Consider the following 20,612-nt stretch of genomic DNA (forward strand, 5'->3'; position numbering starts at 1 on the left):
CGGGCACGGCTGTTACTAGCGACCTTCCTTAGTTTTAGGGGTGACCGGTCAGCTGCGGATGGCCGGGTGCTCAGGACGCATTTCATTTCAGTGCAGTATAATACAAGATTAGAATTATTGAGCAAATCTAGGATGTATATAGACACTATAACTTTGCTTTAGTGCCAAATTTTGCAATATGTGGGAAGGAGCAATGCTATTGCTGCTACCTAAGGGTGCATACGACATAGGTAACGGGTAAAAAAATGATACCCTTTACCTTTATAAAACTATAGGTAACTGGCAATGTTCTACGCCCGTTACCTATGACTTCGAGCAGACCGCTGGTGACGTCGTCATTAGTAACATGCAATGTTTTCTTGTTTGTCACTGCTAGGTCGTTATCTTTGATGGGTTATTCATAACGCATCTCTGGTAACAGACTCATGATCCGTTTACCTTTGACTTTCTTCGTCCGTTACAAATATGGGGGGTTCATGTAGTATATCTTATAGTAGGAAACACAATAATACAACTGAAACTTAATTTATATATTTGGTTTGAGAATTATAGTTTTTTTTTGTTTCAAACTTTTTTATACGTGGGATGAAATTATCAATAAGTTGTCTTTCCTAAATGCACCATTCCCTTCCTCCCCCCTCAAGTCTACTGTGTCAGGTGATTAACTGAGTTGTTTCCTAAAAAAGTGACTAAATGAGTTATAGTCACTTATGCAACTGGGATCGCGAGATGGGAACGCATATGACATCAATAGTATCATTCCATGCATGTACTATTACATGCACGTACGTACGAGCTCTCTCCCTAACTATATCGTACGTGAATATCTAACTAGACTACTTGTACATATACATATAGTAATACATAACCCGACATTAGTAGTACCATGTGTCACTAATTACCAAGGGGTCCGTAGGTGTGTGCATCATCTTTCAAACAAAAAATCGACAAACGTCCAACTGCCATCTATCACTGATGATCCCTAACTTTCAATGATAGATGACGTATCCATCTATTATTAGATGTCTGATGAGGATGGATCAGTCTCTCGAAGTTATTCGTACGTATGGATAAGTGTACATACATATATGTGAATGTCAGCTTAATTTCTGTACAGTGAATTATAAAGAAAAACACGCGGATACCTCCTATATATACAAATATGAAATAACCAAACTATCAAAGTCGTTCGTACCACATTTTCATTCCTATTTCTACGCTTGTACGATACGTACGGTCCCATACTCCCATGCTAGTCGCCCCTGTCTCGGTCTTGCTTGCTACGACCTGCTGTTATCTTCGTTTATTTTGTACACGTACGCGTCCTGAGGTACCTCTCGACGTGTACGAATTGATTCTAGCTTCATCCCATAGTGCCCAAAAACTCCTACGGAGCAGGAAATTGATGAGTGTTGAATTTTCAGTCCATCGTTGCCGGTGAGGTCAGCGAAAATTATCGAGCCTCCGCACGGCACAGCTATTGTGGAGCACACCTTCGTTGTAAGCATGATCCTCTTCCCTTATTCCATGGCCTTAAACTCCACTGCACCTTGATCACATTTTGCATATGACGCACTTGCTTGTGCAAGGAGGCTCTCGTCACCGTCGTGAACAGACAGCCTCCAGGGGCAACGATCGAGGTCACAGAGGGAGACCCGGTGGCCATTCATGTCAGCAACAAGTCACATAACAATCCATCGGTAATCTTGACCAAGCTCCAACGATAGAGATTAGAGAGATGGCCTCACTTATTTTCATGGATAATACCTTTTCTTTGGTGTTAATTTTCCGATTCAGGCACGGAGTGAAGCAGCAGCTGAATTAATTGTTGGGGTGACCGGGTGCTGATGGTCACCCAATGCCCCATCCTAGTAGAGACCAAAAGTTCACCTGCCGGTTCAAAGTCCATTCCTACGAAGTGCCCTGCAGATGTAGATTGTCTTTGCCCATCATATTGCAGAATACAGAGCGTACCGTGGACTCTTGGAGCAGGCTCTGTTTTAGCTGCTAGTAGTGACCTGCTGGAAGGAAAAGTTGTCATTGAAGACATCTAACCACCTGCCACTCCAGTAATCTTATCAGAATATATAATCAAGCATCTTGCAGTACATCTAAGGTAAAAGTAAAGAAGTGTAGAGGTGAAGCAAAGGAAGTGGTAGGTGATACAGAAGTTAGGAGGAGCTTGAGGGTTAAAGGCAAAAACCAGCGCTACAAGACAAATCAGTGCAAAGACATAACTGCCTACTGCCTAGCCTGTGTTATCACCATGTTTTGATGGTCCTCATTTTTTACTGTCATAAACCTCTCTTTGTTTACGTGAAGACTGTGTCTTGGGCCATACTTTTTTTTATCTGTTACGAAACTTTCCTTTATCTGTTACGAAACTTAAGAGTCGTACCCTTTAAATAGCCCTCTACTCCAAATTTAGATGGATAAGTAAAAAAGTTGCAATCCATTCTTTTAGGAAGACCTCCAAATTCTCCCCTCCACCCTTTATTCGTGGGGTCTCCATGGAGTACTAGAGTTGAAGATATTAGCCCTTAAAAAAATACTTTGGGGGCTTTAATTTGAGAGCTATTGCTTAAGTTGCTCTAATACGCACGTGGATGAATTTATTCATAACAGTCCCGAATTTAAGCGTGCTTTCTATTCCTCTTTGGGCCTGCTAGATCTTTCTGTGTTTGATTGCCCTTTTACACGAACAGCCTCATAGGTTGCAACGCAAAGTATACACCTGCTTGGCATGGTGTAATTGCTCGCTATTTAATAGTTCATTATGAATTTAGTCATCTCAAATAGGGCTAGGCATTATGACAGAGTTGTACTTCCATCTATTTCGAATAGCAACTTACTTAATGTTTAAACAATCTCCCGGAAAATTATATAGGTACATTATTAAAAAAATACCTTCATATATAACTCATATTTTTTAATTTGAACACTAGCAATTTGAATTATATTTTAGATTTCATCAATGCGTGAGACTTTAATTTCTGGAGTTTGGAGATGATATTCATCTGGTACAAGATTATCGTTGTGGCTACATGATGGAAAATCCACATGCGGTGGAGGGAGCAACGTGTTCGTCGTCGGTCCATCTTCTACAATAAATACTGCCCGTCATGCCCATCGACAAGTGGAATTTATAGTGGCAATGTATGTACCATACCCTGTACACAAAATAAAACAAATCATTTCGGATATTGATGGCATAAATTAAACTATGACAAATCATCATTAGATATTGATGGCATATATTAAGTGGTAATTGGAATTGTTTTTGACTCGCCAAGAAATAATCAAATTAGGTTATTAAAGCGTTGATCTAGTGCGCTGAATTTGAAGCTTCCTAGAAAGACAGTAATGCAGAAACAATCCTGTACCAACCTGGATTGTAGGCGACAAATCGGATGGCGACCCACCCAAGATTTGGGACCACCACCGTGTTCTTGAGCGGTGGATTCACCAGGTTGTACCTTGCCACATCCTTTGCCGCATCAAAGTTGCCGAGCCCTTGCGCGAGCACGAACATATCGTGGCCGTGTAGATGCATCGGGTTGGAGTCGCCTTGCAGTATCGCCGTGCCCTGGAACACCATCTCCACCACAGAGCCATACTGGAACCACGGCGCCATTGTTGCCCTGGACGTTGGCTCTAGCAACTTCTCCACTGGTCCTACGATAATCAAGGAGCGGTCGGTGTAATTGAACACTCTTGGTGGCTTTTCGGGAAGCAATATCAGCGCGTCCTCGCCGCCGATGTGGTGGTAGTGCGCCTCTAGTAGTGGTGTCGTCGTGGGGAGGTGGAAGGAGACGTTGTTCATGGTAGCAACAAGATCAGTCTCATTCTCCTTTGTCCTATTGCAGTATTGTCCTCGCCGGCAAATGGTGCCCAAGCCGAGCGTGACGAACAGGTGCTCGTCCACTCGCAGGCTGGTCAGGTTGCTGTGGAAGAAGAACGACAATACCACGTCGTGCTGATCAGGCATCACAGGTGCCACCGGCGCATCACCGGTTGGACTTGGACCTCCTCCTCCTTCGACGCAGTCCTCCTTGATCTCAAAGCTTCTTCGCCATTACTACCTGGGCTGTGGTGGCTCTTGTATTGCACAATGCCTCTTGTTGTGGCTTCTGGGGTCTGGGTCTCGGGCAATTTCGCCTGGTTCGGCAGGGTGACCATGTAATACTTGCCGGGAGGCGCGTCGGCGACGACCAGAGCATCCACGGTCTCGCCAGGCGCGATCACGATGAGATCCGTGGTGTAGGGGCTGACATAGTTGGCGTCGCAGGCGACCACCGTGAATCTGTGCCCGGCGATTTTGAGGAAGTACTCGGAGAAGAGCGCGGCGTTGATTATGCGCAGCAAGTAGATCTTGCCAGGCTCCACATCCAGCACGTAGCCATCTTCTGCAACCCCTTCAGAGTCGAAGGCACACCATTCAACGACAACATAGAATAGAAGTAGTACTATACAATATAGTTGATTACCAGAGCAATTGAATAGGTCCCCAAGCTTGCCGTCAATTGTGGATGCACTGGGGAAGTAATCAAAGAAATTATCCTTCATTTTTCTGGCTACCTCTGCAAGGTCCATCTTCCACCAATCCCCTGCCATCATCAACACCAGTCACAGAAACAGTTCAGCTCAGTACGCCTTGGGGTTGGGGCTAACAATGCAATATGGCTATCAGCTTCACTCCGTTCCAAGTCTTATGCTCATATCTTATATGTGACTAAATGCTAGCTGAAACGCTCACTATCTTATATATGCCGGGCATGCAAATTTTTTTCTCCAAATGCTCATATCTTATATATGACGAATAAAGGCTGAAAAAAGTTGAGGAACCTATAATGATGGGGACCTCGCGATCAGGCTTAGGAAATGGATACGAGCTGGCCCCAAGCCTTGGCCGGATGATGAGGGCGCCATGCAGGGTTGCCCGGAGGCAAGAGACGTGAGCATGCCACCACAGGGTGCCTTCCTGCCCAGCGACGTTGAACCGGTAGGTGAAGTTTTGGTTTGGTAGGATGGGGCATTGGGTGACCATCGGCACCCATCAGCCCAACAATTCAGCCGCTGTTTCACTCCGTGCCTGCAACGGAAAACACCAAGGAAAAGGTATTATCCATGAAAATAAGTGAAAAAAACACCATCTCTCTAATCTGTATAACTTTGGCGCTTGTTCAAAAAGGCTAGATTACCAATGGATTGTTACGTTGTAGGGTGACTTGTTGACGACATGAATGACCACTGAATCTCCCTCTGTGACCTCGCCCTGGGAGCTGCCCGTTCACGACGGTGACGAGAGTTTCCTTGCACAAGTGCGTCATATTCATCTGGCTCACCTATATATACAAGCATGTGTTCCAAAAAATCATGCATGTGCGTACACAGACGATACTTAGGACGGATGTCAGCTAATACAGTATGCAAAATGGGATCAAGGTGCAATGGAGTTTAACGCCATGAATTGAGGGAGAGAGGATCGTGCTTACAACGAAGGTGTGCTCCACAATAGCTGTTGCCGCCGGTAGCGCCATGGTCGAGAGAAAGAAGACAATTGCGTTTGCGACCATGGTGGCTGCCGTGAGCAGGCTCCAGATCTCCATTGTTTGCAACTTTGATGTCTGGTTTAGTTTGCGTTAGATGTACTTCTATGTAGCCTACTTGCATTGGTTTTGCTAACCTCGGTTTTGCAAGACACCTCGATCATAAACCATAAAATATATTCAAATAAATATTTTCTCCCAAGTGGGTCTAGATCAGACAAATGGTTAAAAGAATGCATGGGAGGTGTTTTCTTTTTGGAGTTTGTGCTCCATGTTGCCGTGATCAGGGTCGTAATCTGGTCGGTTTCTACGCTAATTAATTATGCAAGGGTAAACTATTTAAGGTCTCAACGCAAGTATTACTTTGACCTGTTTTGCGTTAAAGTTTAACAGGATGTTTTTAACATCGTTATGGGTGTTTGGATGATCTGTTAAACTTTAACACCAAATGTTGGAATTGACATCATTACCCCTCATTACTCCGAGGTATTTTACACGATCATTTAGTTGTCCGCTACCTACCGTATGGTATGTATCTACACCAGCAGCAGACGCGGAAGAACGAGGAGAAGAAAGATCTCTGAAAAGGCCCTCTGTAAAATCTCCTTGTCTCCTCCCAGCGCGTCCCCGTTCCATTACAAGAAAAGATCGTGGCAGGAAGCGATCCAATTCTCAATTAGAGGTCGAGAACTTTAGCATCCTGAGTTCTCGAATTGAGGGCAACCTGCTGGGATTCGGAGCATACGGGGGTCGGCTTTGCGCGATTTGAGGCGGACAGGGGGCACACCTAGTGAGCTCTTGATCGAATCGGCGGTGCTTCGGGTTCAATCCGAGAACCATTCTGCTCCCTGCGCATGTGAGCTTCTTGCCTTGTGCAGCCGCGCTCACCTGCATAGAAGGCGAATTGGCGGCGGTGCTGCTCCACCTCGACCCGCCGGAGATCTGCCAGGTCGCCCGCCTCAACCGCGCCTTCCGCGGCGCGGCCTCCGCACGGCCCGGCGCCCCCGCACGGCCAGGCGCCGCCGATGCTGCCGGCCCCGAGCGCTCGCCGCGGACACGGAGACGCGGCATGTGCTCTGCCTCGTCGAGTGGCCGTCGCTGGCCCTGCCGGGCCTCCTCGCCGCGCTCCCGCTCCAGATCTGCGCCGGCGTACCTCTACGGCGACGTGCTCGAATCCGTGGTGGAGCGGGTGCCCGCACTGGACCTCGCCGCCGCGGCGCGGGTGTCGCTCGGGGCGGCTGCGGGCGTCGCCGTGGTGGCCCCCCGCGTGTGGAGGTCCGCGAGGGCGGCGGGTGGACGGCCTGCGGAGGGCGGTGGAAGCGGGGATGGCCGGCGGGAGGACGCGACGCAGGAGGGAGAAGAGGGGCAGCGGGGAACAGGGAACAAGTGGGGAGGGGACTATTTTTTTTTAACTGGGAGGGGACCACTTTTAAAATCTTTAGTAAATTTTAATATTTCTTGAGGTGTTTCTATTTTTGGGATGTTAAAGTTTAACACATCAACTTTAACACATATGTTTGGATGGAAATGTGATAAAAAGTGTTAAAAGTGAGGTGTTAAACTTTAACACCTTCTGTGCAAACATGACCTTTGTCTTCTCCATGCACCGAATTATCTACTTTGTCACCTCATGTTTGTCGGCAAGAGAGTCCAGTTTCTCCGTGCACCATGCTCATCTCTCCCCTATTGGATGGACCTCCGGCTCTCGGCCGCGGCCGGAACGTGCAGCGCCCGTCACCTGATGGAATGACCTCAATCATTACTGATCCAGCTAGTGAGGCAGCACACTGTGTCGGTCTGCTGCTGCTCTGCATTCTTCTCATGCCAGATACCTTAATTGGTCTCGTTTACAGTCTTTATTCAGGATTACTGTTACAAAGTAGGAGTCCTCATATATAGTTCAATAGCTCATGGATTGGAGGTTTCTTTCTTATAGTTTTTGTTGTTTTCTTTGCAACTTGAATTTTTATGGACGTGAAAGGGAGGAAAATTGTATTTTGTGCTAATGGACAAGCACGATTCGCCATAGTGCATGTTTGGTTCTGCAGCTGCCCTCGCCTAGCCTCACCGGCGCGGGCAACAAGGGGCAGGCTAGCTGATTTGACTCTCTCACATGAGCAAGCCAAATCTCGCTGGCACAAGCCTCGAGGTGCCTAGGTGAAGCAACCAAGTGCTCGCGCATCCTAGCTCGGCAAGGCAACATCATGCCGAGCAATGGAACCAAACGTGCCTAGTCAAAAAATGTGAAATCCTTTTACATATTTAATAACAACAAAGCTCAGTTATAGAAGCTGAAAAGTGTAATTACTGATCAGCGGTTCACCATAGTCACAATTTTGAATAATCAGCGACGATGAACCACCATTGTCCAAAGTTTGAAAACTTCCATTGAATAATAAGGAAAGGTGATTTCTTTTTTAATTTGCTTCCATTGAAAGGGCTTTTATTTTGCATTGGGAAGACGAAGAACTGTTCCTTAGTAACAGAAATAATATAATGCGATACTGCAGGAATAGAAGGGACAATTCACGCCACGAACAGTCTTAAAAAACAATAAATTTCATTTCAAGGGTGATAGCAAAAGGTTGTATCCATGAATAAACATCGCACATCACGTGGTCCAATGCAAGTGGACAACTAGCATATCAAAAAAACCCCACGACGACCCTGTTCCCACTCGCTCGTTCCTGCTAGAGAATGTCGCCAAAAGCCTGCACAGCCACGAGGAAGGCCGAAGGCGTCAGCAGGGCATCCTCAACCTGGATGTGAGAAGGGTTTTAAATTTAGTTTCAGCTTTGTTTCCTATATCCATCGAATTTCATGAAATTTAAAAAGTTGGATCTTGCAGTAAAAAATGCGATGTAATTTCGGTTACTATTGAAAGAGATCAAAATTTTAATCACTGGATGTGAGGTTCTACAATAGTTAGGAATTATTCACGAAGGGCAGCAATTATTCCTAAGCACCGTAAAATTTCTCTTATTTCACATAGGCACAAAAAATATTACACTAGAATCCTTACAAAGACACCTTTGACAAAAAAAAATTGCTAAGTCCTTGTAAGGTCCTTCTGGCCATCTTTGTCCCCAGCCATTGGAGGAGGCAGTCGACTAGCCACCATGGCACCATGTAGTGGCATAGGAACTCGCCGAACGTTCAACTTGAAGTCAATACCTTTCTCGAAGAAGATTTGTACTCCCTTTGTTTCAAATTACTATTCATTTTGATTTTTCTAGATACATAACTTTTGATATGCATATAAATATAGATTATATTTAGGTATATAGTAAAAACTATGTATCTAGAACATTAAAACGGATAGTATTTTGGAATCAGAGGGAGTAGATTTTAAATGGCAAAAGAAGTTGAGCTGGGCTAGCTGGTTGTAGCCCCTCTTCAGCTGCCTTGCTCTTAAGGCTTATGCCTTGTAACATCCCAGTGAAAACCAAACAGCGACTGCATTTTTCTTATGTGCCGAAAGAGGGATGGACTGTCAGGTTTGCATTTGCATAACATTCTTCTCGCAGAATCTGGTCACACATCATGTTACAGTAATTTCAGAGTTACAGACACAAAGGTAAGCACGCCATCTAATACTTAATTAAGCTTCATTATTCATGATGATCTTTGTAGGAAGCATTAAGCTCACACCTTTTTCACTACTTTAGGCAGCTTGTCATCTTGCTTACTGCTTACCACCTGGAGCTCCCTTCCTCCCCTGAGCTGCATGCTTCTTCTTCCTTTCATTCTTCGAGTTGTGGTCGTCATCATCATTGTTACCAGAATCCGAATCGTGATCATGATCATGGTCCGAGTCTGAATCATGATCATGGTCTGAGTCTGAATCGTGATCACGATCATGGTCATGGTCCGAGTCTGAATCGTGATCATGAGCTTGATCCGAGTCTGAGTCATGATCATGGTCCGAGTCTGAATCGTGATCGTGATCATGGTCCGAGTCCGAATCGTGATCCTGATCACGGTCTGAGTCCGAACCGTGATCTGAATCATCGTCATCGTCTAGCTTCCTTGCCTTGCCCCAATAGGATCCTGTCTTCTTTCCTTCCTCCTCGGCGGATACCAAATTCGTCATCTTTTCGGTGGCACTGCCTCGTTGACCCCTGGTGGCCTTGGCTTCCTCCATCTCCTTGTCATAGTCACTGTGCACCTGTAGCAGGTTGCTCTTCTCCTTGGTGATGGCGTGGTCTGTTGCCTCCGCAGCCGTCAATGGGTGTGAGGCGCAGGAGACGGAGGCAAATACTACGGCCACTGCCAAGAGGAGGATGGTGGCAGAGAAGACCACTGCACTGGCCATGTAGCCAACACTGACGGTATAACAAGTGTATAATGAGGGCGTACTGTGTGATCTGTGTGTGTCATGGAAGCAACGCAGGGAATGGGTGCCCTCTATATACTGGAGGGCGTTATGCTACTGCTCTTGGAGTGGTTTTAGCACTGGAGGGTGACTGGGTGAGTGAGTCATGTTATCTTGTTCATCTTTTTAGGTGTGGAGCTAGTGCTTTCTAGTGTGAAGGCACTAGGAAGGCTGCTATATGTTATTGTTGTTCGTTTTATCATTTCTACTTTTGTATTGTTACCGGAAATCCCGATGGGCACAATATACTATTTTGGGTTCATTTGAAAGTTTTGTGCTAAGATTTCTTCAGCTTAGAGAAATTTTGTTGTACTCATAAAAGAAGAAGGAAAAGAAGCAATTTTTAATTGTACCCCTCCGTTCCAAATTGTAAGTCTTTTTGGCTTTTCGTATTTTCTAGATATATAGATTTTGCTATATATTGAGATATAACGTGTATCTAGGTGTGTAGTAAAAATTAGAAAAAAGACAAAACTACCTTAGAACGGAGGGAGTAGGCACCAGTGAAATTTTGATTCTAGAATATCTGATCCATAAAACTTTTTTTATATGTGAATCATTGGATGATTTAAAGATCCTCTTTAGCAGGACTCCGGCTCCTAAAATGGGGAGGAGCTGGAGGAGTCAATTTTTTCTCCAGCTTTTCCATATAAAACCGCTTCGACTTCTCAATGCTTTAGGTGTGGATCCATTTTTGAGCAAACTGTTTGGTAAAGCTTCAGCTGGAGCCGAAGGAGAAACCGGAGGTCCAAAATCTAACAAAATGCCTGGCCCATTGGTGCGTGGTTGAGCTGGTGTGCACAAAGGCGCAAGAGTGTGCTCCCAACTAAAAGTTAGCACCACTATTGGATTTGCATGGGTTTATCAGCGAGGCAGATTGAAATATAACAGGATGCAGTTTGAGTCTTCCTCTTCGGACTTGGATGCATTCATCCATCCTAATAGAATTTAGAAAGCTTCTCCGACTAAGATAATATAAGTGTAGGTTAGTGTATCAAAATACAAATTTGCTGTTATTTTTTCAAAAAATAGTTTTTGTTGCGTTATTTCGTGGCATTGTCCAGCCATGTACAATTCGTTTAGAGTTTTACCATTTAATATCTTGTTTGAAAATAAAGTAAAAATAAAAATTAAAGGTTTGTGACGCATGCTGGCCATGGTGAAAAAAGGTATCTATAAACTAAATTTATTCTAAAATATTGATTATAAAGTAGGTTAAGTAAATGAAAAAAATGCAAACTGGGCGTAGCTCAGCTGTTAATGTTTCCTGTGGTGAAACCTTGAGTCTTGATTCGGCACTAATGCTTGTATTTTCCTAAATTTATTCAAGGATTTAACTGGCGCGACGTGGTACCAGTGGTGACTTCATCAATCTCGAGAATTTACCGACTCAGTCTTTCGAAGGTATTCATAAGAATAGGTTACGTGTGTGTTCATAGAAAGCAAGTGTGCGTGGTGTGTGAGTAAAAAGTAAATGAAAAAATATCAAGAAATCTGCCGTCTTACACCAATACCAAAGCGCCGCCCGCCACTCACCGCTTGGGCCAACCGTGGAAGGGGCGGGAAGCAAGAGGAGTTTCCCGCGCTCAGGCGGCCGCCACTCCACTGCCGTTCCCCCCGACCCCCAAATCCCCAATCCCAAACTAGGGTTTCTTCCGCCCCTCAATCGCCGTTCCTCATGCCTCCCAAGCGCCGCCGCGCGGATCAGAGCTCGCCGGCGTCGACGCCACCTCCTCCCCTGCGGAAGCCAAAGCGTCAGCCGGTGGTCGTCTTCGCCCACGGCGCCGGTGCCCCCTCCTCCTCCGACTGGATGGTCCAGTAAGTCGCCTCTCTCTCTCTCTCTCTCTCTCTCTCTCTCTCTCTCTCTCTCGATCAGGAGGCTAATCGGATCTTCAGATACGTTCTTGGTAAAACATTAATCTTCTTGCGTCACCTGCATCATGATGTGCTAAATCGTTCTGCTAGTTGGAAGAAGATGGTGCAGGACGCACTGGATGCTGTCGAAGTGGTGACCTTTGACTACCCATGTTAGTTCATTCAGTAAATTTGTTGCTAACCCGTTACCCTTGGTCCGTCATTTCGTTGGATCAAAATTTGTCAGCAAGAGCTAAGGGGTCGCATGACAACGTTACAGATATGTCTGGTGGGAAGCGCAGGGCGCCGCCAAAGGCAGAAAAGCTTGTTGATCATCACCTGGGTGTCGTGAAGGATGCTGCCAGCAAGTATCAGGGGCATCCTCTTATTTTGATGGGGAAGTCCATGGGATCGAGGTAGTGTTTGGTGGACAACAATCCTGTTTGTTTCATAGTTGTATTATGCATCTTCTTGGTTTAGTTCAACATTCAAAAACCTGTAGCTTGCTATGCTTCAACACTACACGTTCTTCTGATCTGAGTATTTGACAATGGTGTATCAACATTCTCAGGGTCAGCTGCATGGTGGCAAGCTCCGATGACATTGATGTTTCTGCTGTTGTATGCTTGGGTTACCCTTTGAAGGTTCCTCTCATGCCACTGTCTAGTTGATCTGCACATTGCATTTTTGTTCCCTTGTACCTGAATATTATCTTCTATTGGGTGAAACTCTTAAACTGATGTCCAGATAAGAAATGGATTTGTATTTCCTTTGTAGCTTGATTGGGACAAATGATGGTTGCTGTGTCTTTTAAGTGATTGCTTTTGCACCCACTATGTTGCAGCTTTATGAATTGACATTTTGTTACTGGCGGTGCATTCCTGGAGATGAGACTACAAATTTCCTTTTGTTCCTCTCTGAACATGCTTGTTTTCCGCTCCTACTTTCCTCCCTGTCCTGGGAACCTGACCTTGGTCATGTTGTTTCCTATCCCTCACTCCTATGACCAGAAACCTGTACTGATCACCATTAAATTATAATTTAAGAAATCAATTTTCTTTTCATCTCATTTTGCTCTATCCAACTTAGGGAGTGAATGGAGCAGTGAGAGATGAGACACTATTACAGCTGAAGGTTCCAACAATGTTTGTTCAGGTAATGGAATTTCTCTTAATTTTTTTTCCTGATATTGTAAAGTGAAACATAGTAAATAGTGTTTCTCTGTTTTACTTTTGTTTACAGGGCAGTAAAGATGCCTTGTGCCCCTTAGATAGACTTGAGTCCACTCGCAAGAAGATGACCTGCAAGAATGAACTGCATGTTATTGATGGTGGTGACCACTCTTTTAAGATCGGTAAAAAATACCTAGAGTCTAGCGGGTTGAATCAACATGATGTTGAAATGGAAGCTGTTAAAGCGATTTTGCAGTTTGTCCAGAACTCCTTCACTGAGAGCTGTGCCTAGCCGTCTTGTATATTTCCTTTATAACACCTCATGGTGACGAGACCTTAATCTTTGGCTTTGTATACAACTAATATGTTAATGTAATCCTTTAGGACAAGATGTTAGTTCTGATTTGCACTCTTCATCCATTGTATGTTCTTTTGACGTTACATGATCAGATGCTGAAAATCATCAGGCTACTGTCTTCGAATCATATTTCTTCCTTGTCTGGTTATCTGTTCATAATCAATATATCAGTGTCACTGACTGGGAGTTCATTTGTCAATGTAAACTACTAAATATGAATGCACACCATTAGATAACTGAGAAGAGAATTATTTTCTTGTTAGAATTGAATGGATGTATAGTGTATTGCATCATGGAATTATTGTGCTGTTGAAAATGTCGACTCTCTGTTTTGCTCTCTTTGCGGCCTTTGGAAATCATGGTGTCCTTTCAATATTCTTTGTGTCCTTTTGAACTCGTGCTGCTGAGAGTTCACATTACATTAATTGAAGAAAAACATGATCTAATATTCTTTCATTGGTAATGTTGTAATTGTATGTGCTATTTGATTCTTTATTATGTCACACATGTAAGTTTACCTTACCCTTGTAAAAAAATTGCATGTATCTTCATTCACTCATATGAACTTGGACACTGTCCACTTAACTAAGTTGAGGATTCCTGGTATGCCCATGGTTTATTTTAGTGAGCATGCCCATGGTTTATTTTAGTGAGCAGCTGGTGTCAATGTAAGTTTCAACTTAAATCTAATTATATGCTGCCTATTTATTCCCATTCACTGACTCAAATCAATTTCGTGGAATCAGCTGTTTGCATGTGTTTTGTTTTCCTCGTTGGGCATTTAATGCGAAAAGGTGTGAGCAAACTCACTTTAGAAAGTAGCAGATAACTAAATTGCATGTTAAAGCTACCAATCTGATTGCTTCTATTCTACATTTTGCTGATCTATAGATATCGTGTAACCAGAGAGACAATCGGTTGGAAGGATAGTGCCATTGGAATGTTGAAGCTACTGTCAATAAGAGGTCTTGCGCGGTATGAACTTAACTTGAAGACTATATTTTCTTGAGTTTTGACAGAAATCTGGCCATAGATATTACATTGTTTTGATCAACTCATTTTAATAGACACAAAAAGTCTTGAGACAAGGAGTCAGTCAATCATCAACTTTGAACTTATGACATGTCTCAACTCTCAAGGGCAGACAATGATTGCTAGCTTTTGAAATGCTCTGGAACTGTTTTGTCAATGTCTGTCTTGCAGTAGTTACATGGATGGACTCCAGTTTTTGTTCCAACTTCTAGATTTATTGTTGACATATTTGCATTCAGCTTATGAGTGACCATGGGATGTCCTGACCTCCTGGCTTCTCTGAATGGTTTCTTAGGATAATTTAGCTGCACAACATGCAACAAACAAGTAAGCGAATATCCAAAATTCCTAATGGCACCATCATATCCCCTCACATGTTAGGTATACAGCAATGGTGCTTCTGGGGAAAAGAGGGTATACTTGTTCCATGTTAAAGCTTATGTCCTGTTGCATCTTTACAACTGATTGCCACTTCCATATCATTTTCCATATTGTTTTGTGTTTTGGGTCTATCCTTGCTTCTGTAAATACAATAGACAACCAATTGAAGGATGCCTGTTGCACACCCAACACAGTTTGGCGACTTCAGAAGAAAACGGATAGGTTAGTATGATAATGTGGTTGTACCAAATGTAGGCACACGTGTCACATAATGATATGTTTTATTTTATTTTTAGGTCCAGATTGCATAAGAAGTTCGTTTTACAATAGCAGGTGAGCCCCCTGCTTTTATTATTTCATTTATATATGCACAAAAGTTTTTTTTTCATTTGACTAGATTGCATATGAAATTACTAACCGTGATATAGGGATCCCTCCCTAGGAGTCCATATACCATCCAGATTAAACTGGTTAAGAAGGAAAATAATGACAAGTAGAAAGGCATGAACTCAACACTTCTCGTCCTTACAACTTGTTTCTGCAATTGTGAGAGTGCAAAAAAGGTTAAATTACTAGACAATGTGCCAAAAAATAAAAAAGCATCAATTGCATCATTAGAAACTACTTTCTTCATTTTTTTCCTTGTCTATATTAATGCATTTTCTGTAGTAATTTAGTATATGAGAAGTATTCATTGAGTTGTATTTCTTATGGTACTTATTCTAGTTTCGTACTTCTTGTAGCATGAGTTTTAAATGATTTTGCCATGATGCCTTTAACTGTTTGTATCTGTAGTCCCTGTTTCTAGAGCTTCTATAACTAATAGTACTCACCACAGCAACAAGGGGAGAGCTGTACATCAGCATGGCAGACAACACACCAATACTTCCAACAAATATGTTGCGGATGTGGTGGGTGTGGATTGTAAAGCTTGAGATTAATACGGTCATGCCGAAGATTGCCAGAACCAGTGATACAATTAGGATAACAAGCTTCTGCAAGTTAGTCAGGATTCTTGGTCAGCTTATGAATATTGAATCCTTTTTTAGGGCATAATTTGGTTCTTTCAAAAACTCCATGCTGACATGCTTAAAACTTGAGTATTCCTACCTGAACAAAACTAATAACACACAGTATATTTCTTTAAAAGATAAATGAAAAAAAGTTCAAATATTCGTTATGTATTGCATGTGTCGTAGAAGAATATGTGATTCGATTTTGTAAATTAGACATCCATTTTAGCAGGATTACTTGAACATAAAGATTGAGGAATTCCATCATGGACTCAATAATTGCTTACCACAGCATGAAAATAAGGAATTTATTAGCTTTGAAGTTTGAACTGTACACTGGTTACGCAAGCTATAACATATTGAGTGGGCAGTATGTAGAATTTTCTACCGTATAGTCCCCCCCCCTTTTATTATTTTTTTTTTGGGGGGGGGGGGTGCTATCTGCTTCTGTTTTTTTTTTTTACATTTTTAAACCTTCTGATGTCCTAGTGTCTACTTGAGCTTACCGTATCAAGTATGTGATAGTGAAACTGGCTATAGAAGCCTGACAGAGATTAACATAAGCTACCGTAAAAGGAGCAATATTGAGTTCTTTAGAAACGATTTACCTTTTTTTCTCTTGGTGCAAACCATAGGTATATGCTGATGAATGATATTTCAAAGAGTACTCCTATTGAGCTGATGAGGAAAACTGTCAAGTTCTTCCACCCAGAACTAACAACTGGAAAACCGTACCAGCTATATGTGAGGCAGCTGAACAGAGTCAGGATATATGGTATGCATGAGAATTCGCCTACACTAGCCTCCTTTATTACTCTTTTAAAAGTCAATCTGGAAAACAAAGTGAAAACAATACAACAGTAAGTAGTACGCCATGCTGTGTTTATGATCATATTAGTTAAGTATGTAATCATGTACATTGGTGCTGAATAGAGAAGCATACAGACTGCACATCCTGCAAGAAAGAACCAAGGTAGTGTTACAAAGTTGAATTAGTTTGCTTTCATGATAAGCATGGAAAACCCTTCCACTCGAAATAATGATGAAATGAACTTATTTAGGTAGTTGTAAACAGAAAATACCTATAATTCCAAGTATCACGCGTATGCTTGGAACCATTATTATGCTCCGAAGTCTTCACTAGCCTTGCCACAGGATGCCAGGAGCTAATTGTTTCAGTGATCCATTGTTCACAATAATGCTGGGGTATTTATAGAAAGCATATATTTTTTTTAATGCTGAAGCCTGGAGGCAAAGATATTGCTCAAACCACCATGGTAGAATATTACATGTGAATTGCCTACTTTTCTGTTCATATGAAATTTTTTCTGCGAATGGAAAGCAGTCAGACAAAGTCTTCTATATTTTGTGTGGCATCTACCAAATTGATTCCACCTATGGGCCTTTAAGAATCGTAAAAGCTTTCATGTTTGATTGTGGTGCATTGTTGTTGGGTGACTTGGTGTGCCGGAGCATCTATTGTGGTTTATTTTATAATAACATTGAATAAGATATGATGACAAACTATTAGATTTGCTTGACCATGGAGATGTAGGGTAACACTGAAATTCTTATTGCAAATGTTGCTCTTGGGTGCCTCTAAGTAGTGCACAACGAGAAGAAAACAATAAATAACTGAGTGCTTCTTTGTTAGATGAATATATTCCGAGTATAATGAAGTTGTATCCTCTAGGTACTTCTGAGTTCTGACTATTGTTAGATGAATATATTCTGTGTTGTGTAGTTACCTACTAGTGTATAGTAGGGTAGGGTGTTTCTTGCACCTGTACATCTCTTGTTATCACCCGCTTGGGGAATAGCCATACTCCAATTAAGTAGCAGTGGTTATTTTCAGAATGAAGCAACTCGGTGGCTCAAGGGTGGTTGTGCTTGGTGGTGACTGGTGAAGAATATTGCATATGATGAGCTGTTCTGCTAGAAGATGGGAGTGGTGAAGAATATTTTTGATGATTCATGTACATTAACTGCCACGTTTGATGTCAGGCTTCTGGTCGTGCCATCCCACTCCTTTTTTTTCCCAGATTCTTCGCAGGTGCATCGTTTGTACGATGAGTTCTTTCCTATCTCGATCTGGTCAAGAATTCATGGTTTTGCTTAGGTGGCACATACAGATTGTAAGTAGTAAGTATATATATGGAAGGTACTTCGTCAATGTTCAATAGAAATCATCGCAAGCCTAGCACAAGTGCAGAACATTTGGGCACCTGAATGGGTGTAAGGAGTGTAACTTCCATACGCTCCTACAAATGGGAGTTTGCACGCTTCAACTATTGCACACTTGCTTCGAGTGCAAATTATGAAGTTGCACATTGACATGATGTTAATATAACTGCTGAATAGGCAAACACGATCAAAGATGAGGAAATGAAGTTGCAGAAAAATACAAAGAAATAGGACTCCATTGGAGTTTTTCAGTTGCTTTTGGATCATCATGGACTCATGGTCCGGCCTTGCCGGCTTCTTATATTCTGAAATAATGTGCATGTTAGGAACTTAGGATCACTCATAATCTCATTGTGGATGCTTCCACTTGCTCGACCTCGACCACCAGTCTTAGTGCTGGACTAACTTTAGTCAGTTATTCTGTGGAAATCAAAAGGCTCTCTAATGCTTGCTGGGGTGGCTTTGAGTACTACGCATTATCATATCATGACAAAAAAAAAAGGAACAGTATAATCATGTGAGAAGTCCTTTCTTAATATTGTGTCCTCTCCAGTGCAAGGATTCGTTTAATTTCGACCGTTAGCTCAAAGAACCTGCTTAGCAGTGGAAAAGGTAAAGCTGGAGATAAGTCAAAATCAAACATTCCTTGAAGCTGAATATTGTCTTTCATCCCTTTCAGCTTGCTGCAACAACCTAGCCAATCGCAGGCTCAGGCCTAAAAACATTGGATTTAACTTGACCCATGTCTATTTTTTCCCAATTAAACAGAGACAATATTTAGTGAAATTAGATTTTCATTGCTAACTCCTTTCCTGTTGATACTTGATAGCATCACTACCTTTCCATCTTCTTTCAAGTAATGTTAGTGGTATTAAGACGCACATCCGTATCTATGCCCGCTACATATTATAACCACGGTGCATCAAGTTCTATGGATTAACATTCCCACCTTGCAGAAAACTGCAATTCCGTTTGTGCTGGGCTTCATTGTTCTGTTACTCCACGGCTTGCTTCTGCCAAGAAAGTATTCAGTTATCAGTATTGCACTGCATAGTAACTATGCATCCCATCCCTAGGAAATTTAGCCTTCTTCCTCTCACTGCTCCTCTTTCTCACCTGTGGCCGTCACTGAGATGTAGACATATTGATATTTTCTTATTTGTATGTTCATTTATGGTACTAATATCAACACACCGAAATTTCTCTCATCTGTAGCACACCAAGACTCCGAGAGCTTTACTCAGTTGTGATGATAGTCTTTTAGACCTATGTCTTGCCATAAAACCACAAGGCACGACAAGTTGCTCGTAGAGATTCACAGAGAATTGTTGATGGGAATTAAGAGCTCCATTCAGAATTGGTGTCTGGAATGTAGGAATTTGACCTTAGACCTAAACAGCTTGATGGTCTAACTGCGCCAAGGGGGTTATGACAGAAGTATTTCATCGAAAGATAAGAAAAAGGTTCTATTTTTGAACTTCATCCAAACATGAACCCTGAAAGTTCACTTTGTCCCCTAGATTTCATTTTACGTAAGGCATAGAGGATGGTTCATTGTTTCTGCACCTTTTCTCGTGGCCTACTGAACTAAACAATGAGCGGGCCTGGAGTGAATCCTGTCGTCACCTTCAGTTTCAGCCTTCAGGTCTGCAGTGCCAGACCAAACGCCGGACCGGGCGCAGCCGCACGCCTTCGCGCACCGACTCGTCGAGGTCCCCTTCACCGCCTCAGCCCGGGGAGCTAGCGACGCGCAGGCGCCGCCACGGCGCCCGAATCGCCGGAGGATGCGTGCGGCGGCGATGCGAGGACCGTGAGAGGAACGCAAAGGGAGCCGGAGGCAGCGGCTATACGGGAGATATGGGGCCTAGAGAGGGCTCCATCGCGGCGACGCGAGCGGAGCGGGAAATCTCCGGCGGCAGCGCCGGGCTCGTCGGCTGCTCCGGCGCCGGCGTCGAATATTTGCAGAACGCCCCTGGTTTGGATCGCGATCCGAATCAGGGGTTCTTTCGTAAAGATCGGATAGTATATTTTTGAAACCCCCCCCATTTTTGATCGATATTAATAATCGCGATCCAATCCAGGAGTTCATATTTAATATTTTAGATCGCGATCAATAGTCGCCATAGTCCGTTTGTAAAATCTCCGAACGTATATTTGCATAAAACTCCCTGGTTCGGAAGGCTCCGGCACCGACGGCCGCCGCCGTCCGCCTCAGGTTCCGTTCCAGCCGGAAGCACAAAGTCCCATCCTCCTCTGCATCCGCCGCAGCAGCACGCGGACCACCGGCTCCGCGCGCTCGCCGGCCGCGCCGAGGGCTTCGGCCGCCACGCCATCGGCGGGCCATATACCATGTGACGTCCATCCAAGGTACGGCAGCGAGATCCCCCCATCCAATTTCTCTTCTAATCGAGCGATTGGTTTCTGAATCAACGCGGGGGGGGGGGGGGGGGGGGGGGGGAACGTTAAAGAGCCAGGCACATGGGCCCCGCCATGCAAACTAATAAGAGCTGACCAAAATATTCGCTTATCTTGTGTTTGCACCCAATACATGAATTGCCTGTGTATGCAATGCGCATGAGCCTATGCGAGAGACTCCTCAGTCAATTCACAGAAAGAGGTAGACAATCAGGCTCTGTGGGCAGGTGAATCAATCCTAACCTTCCAAACCGAAAGCGGCATCTCGGAGTCCTTCCC

At 43.5% G+C, this 20,612-nt stretch overlaps 4 protein-coding genes, 1 long non-coding RNA gene and 1 pseudogene across 6 annotated transcripts in view; 3 read left to right on the forward strand and 3 right to left on the reverse strand.

The window, feature by feature from the left end:
- Positions 1-2,961: 2,961 nt before the first annotated feature.
- LOC101762008 lies at positions 2,962-5,540 on the reverse strand (annotated as a pseudogene).
- A 3,694-nt stretch (positions 5,541-9,234) lies between these two features.
- LOC101762824 (serine-aspartate repeat-containing protein C-like) lies at positions 9,235-9,864 on the reverse strand. Its single transcript, XM_004963409.1, has one exon. It carries the CDS (start codon positions 9,862-9,864, stop codon positions 9,235-9,237), a length of 630 nt encoding a protein of 209 aa, XP_004963466.1.
- Positions 9,865-11,460: 1,596 nt separating this feature from the next.
- Positions 11,461-13,435, forward strand: LOC101779566 (KAT8 regulatory NSL complex subunit 3). The gene is made up of 6 exons (XM_004960568.3): positions 11,461-11,742; positions 11,890-11,951; positions 12,059-12,194; positions 12,350-12,422; positions 12,868-12,933; positions 13,021-13,435. The coding sequence occupies exons 1-6, from the start codon at positions 11,603-11,605 to the stop codon at positions 13,240-13,242; spliced, it is 699 nt and encodes a 232-aa protein (XP_004960625.1). The 5' UTR covers positions 11,461-11,602; the 3' UTR covers positions 13,243-13,435.
- Positions 13,436-14,291: 856 nt separating this feature from the next.
- LOC101779960 (bidirectional sugar transporter SWEET3a) lies at positions 14,292-17,553 on the reverse strand. Its single transcript, XM_004960569.3, has 7 exons — positions 16,817-17,553; positions 16,653-16,689; positions 16,343-16,565; positions 15,555-15,716; positions 15,140-15,259; positions 14,761-14,923; positions 14,292-14,645 (listed from the first exon to the last, which is right to left on the reverse strand). Exons 1-6 carry the CDS (start codon positions 16,851-16,853, stop codon positions 14,771-14,773), a joined length of 732 nt encoding a protein of 243 aa, XP_004960626.1. The 5' UTR covers positions 16,854-17,553; the 3' UTR covers positions 14,292-14,645; positions 14,761-14,770.
- On the forward strand, positions 14,808-18,111 carry LOC111256633. The gene is made up of 3 exons (XR_002676739.1): positions 14,808-14,943; positions 15,018-16,509; positions 17,590-18,111. It is a non-coding gene; the product is annotated as an uncharacterized LOC111256633 (long non-coding RNA).
- A 1,099-nt stretch (positions 18,112-19,210) lies between these two features.
- Positions 19,211-20,612, forward strand: part of LOC111256607 (dnaJ homolog subfamily C member 2-like) — an 8,664-nt gene continuing 7,262 nt past the window's right edge. The window contains exon 1 of one of the 2 annotated variants that reach the window (XM_022824811.1): positions 19,211-20,285. The gene's annotated coding sequence lies outside the window, so the exon portion shown is untranslated. The remainder of the gene's footprint in view (positions 20,286-20,612) is intronic. The other variant, XM_022824810.1, reaches the window with a different exon arrangement.

The sequence above is a fragment of the Setaria italica genome, chromosome III, assembly GCF_000263155.2.
Source record: "Setaria italica strain Yugu1 chromosome III, Setaria_italica_v2.0, whole genome shotgun sequence".
NCBI lineage: Eukaryota > Viridiplantae > Streptophyta > Magnoliopsida > Poales > Poaceae > Setaria > Setaria italica.

What these genes read in the sequence shown, in the direction of transcription:
- LOC101762824 (XM_004963409.1), bottom strand. Translation starts at nt 9,864, where the DNA reads ATGGCCAGTGCAGTGGTCTTCTCTGCCACCATCCTCCTCTTGGCAGTG.
- LOC101779960 (XM_004960569.3), bottom strand. Translation starts at nt 16,853, where the DNA reads ATGGTTCCAAGCATACGCGTGATACTTGGAATTATAG. An exon ending in CGTGATACTTGGAATTATAG is followed by an intron (nt 16,690 to 16,816) that starts GTATTTTCTGTT and finishes TCTTTCTTGCAG; the next exon opens with GATGTGCAGTCTGTATGCTT. An exon ending in TTGCACCAAGAGAAAAAAAG is followed by an intron (nt 15,717 to 16,342) that starts GTAAATCGTTTC and finishes ACTAACTTGCAG; the next exon opens with AAGCTTGTTATCCTAATTGT.
- LOC101779566 (XM_004960568.3), top strand. Translation starts at nt 11,603, where the DNA reads ATGCCTCCCAAGCGCCGCCGCGCGGATCAGAGCTCGCCGGCGTCGACG. An exon ending in TCCTCCGACTGGATGGTCCA is followed by an intron (nt 11,743 to 11,889) that starts GTAAGTCGCCTC and finishes TCGTTCTGCTAG; the next exon opens with TTGGAAGAAGATGGTGCAGG. An exon ending in GGTGACCTTTGACTACCCAT is followed by an intron (nt 11,952 to 12,058) that starts GTTAGTTCATTC and finishes ACAACGTTACAG; the next exon opens with ATATGTCTGGTGGGAAGCGC.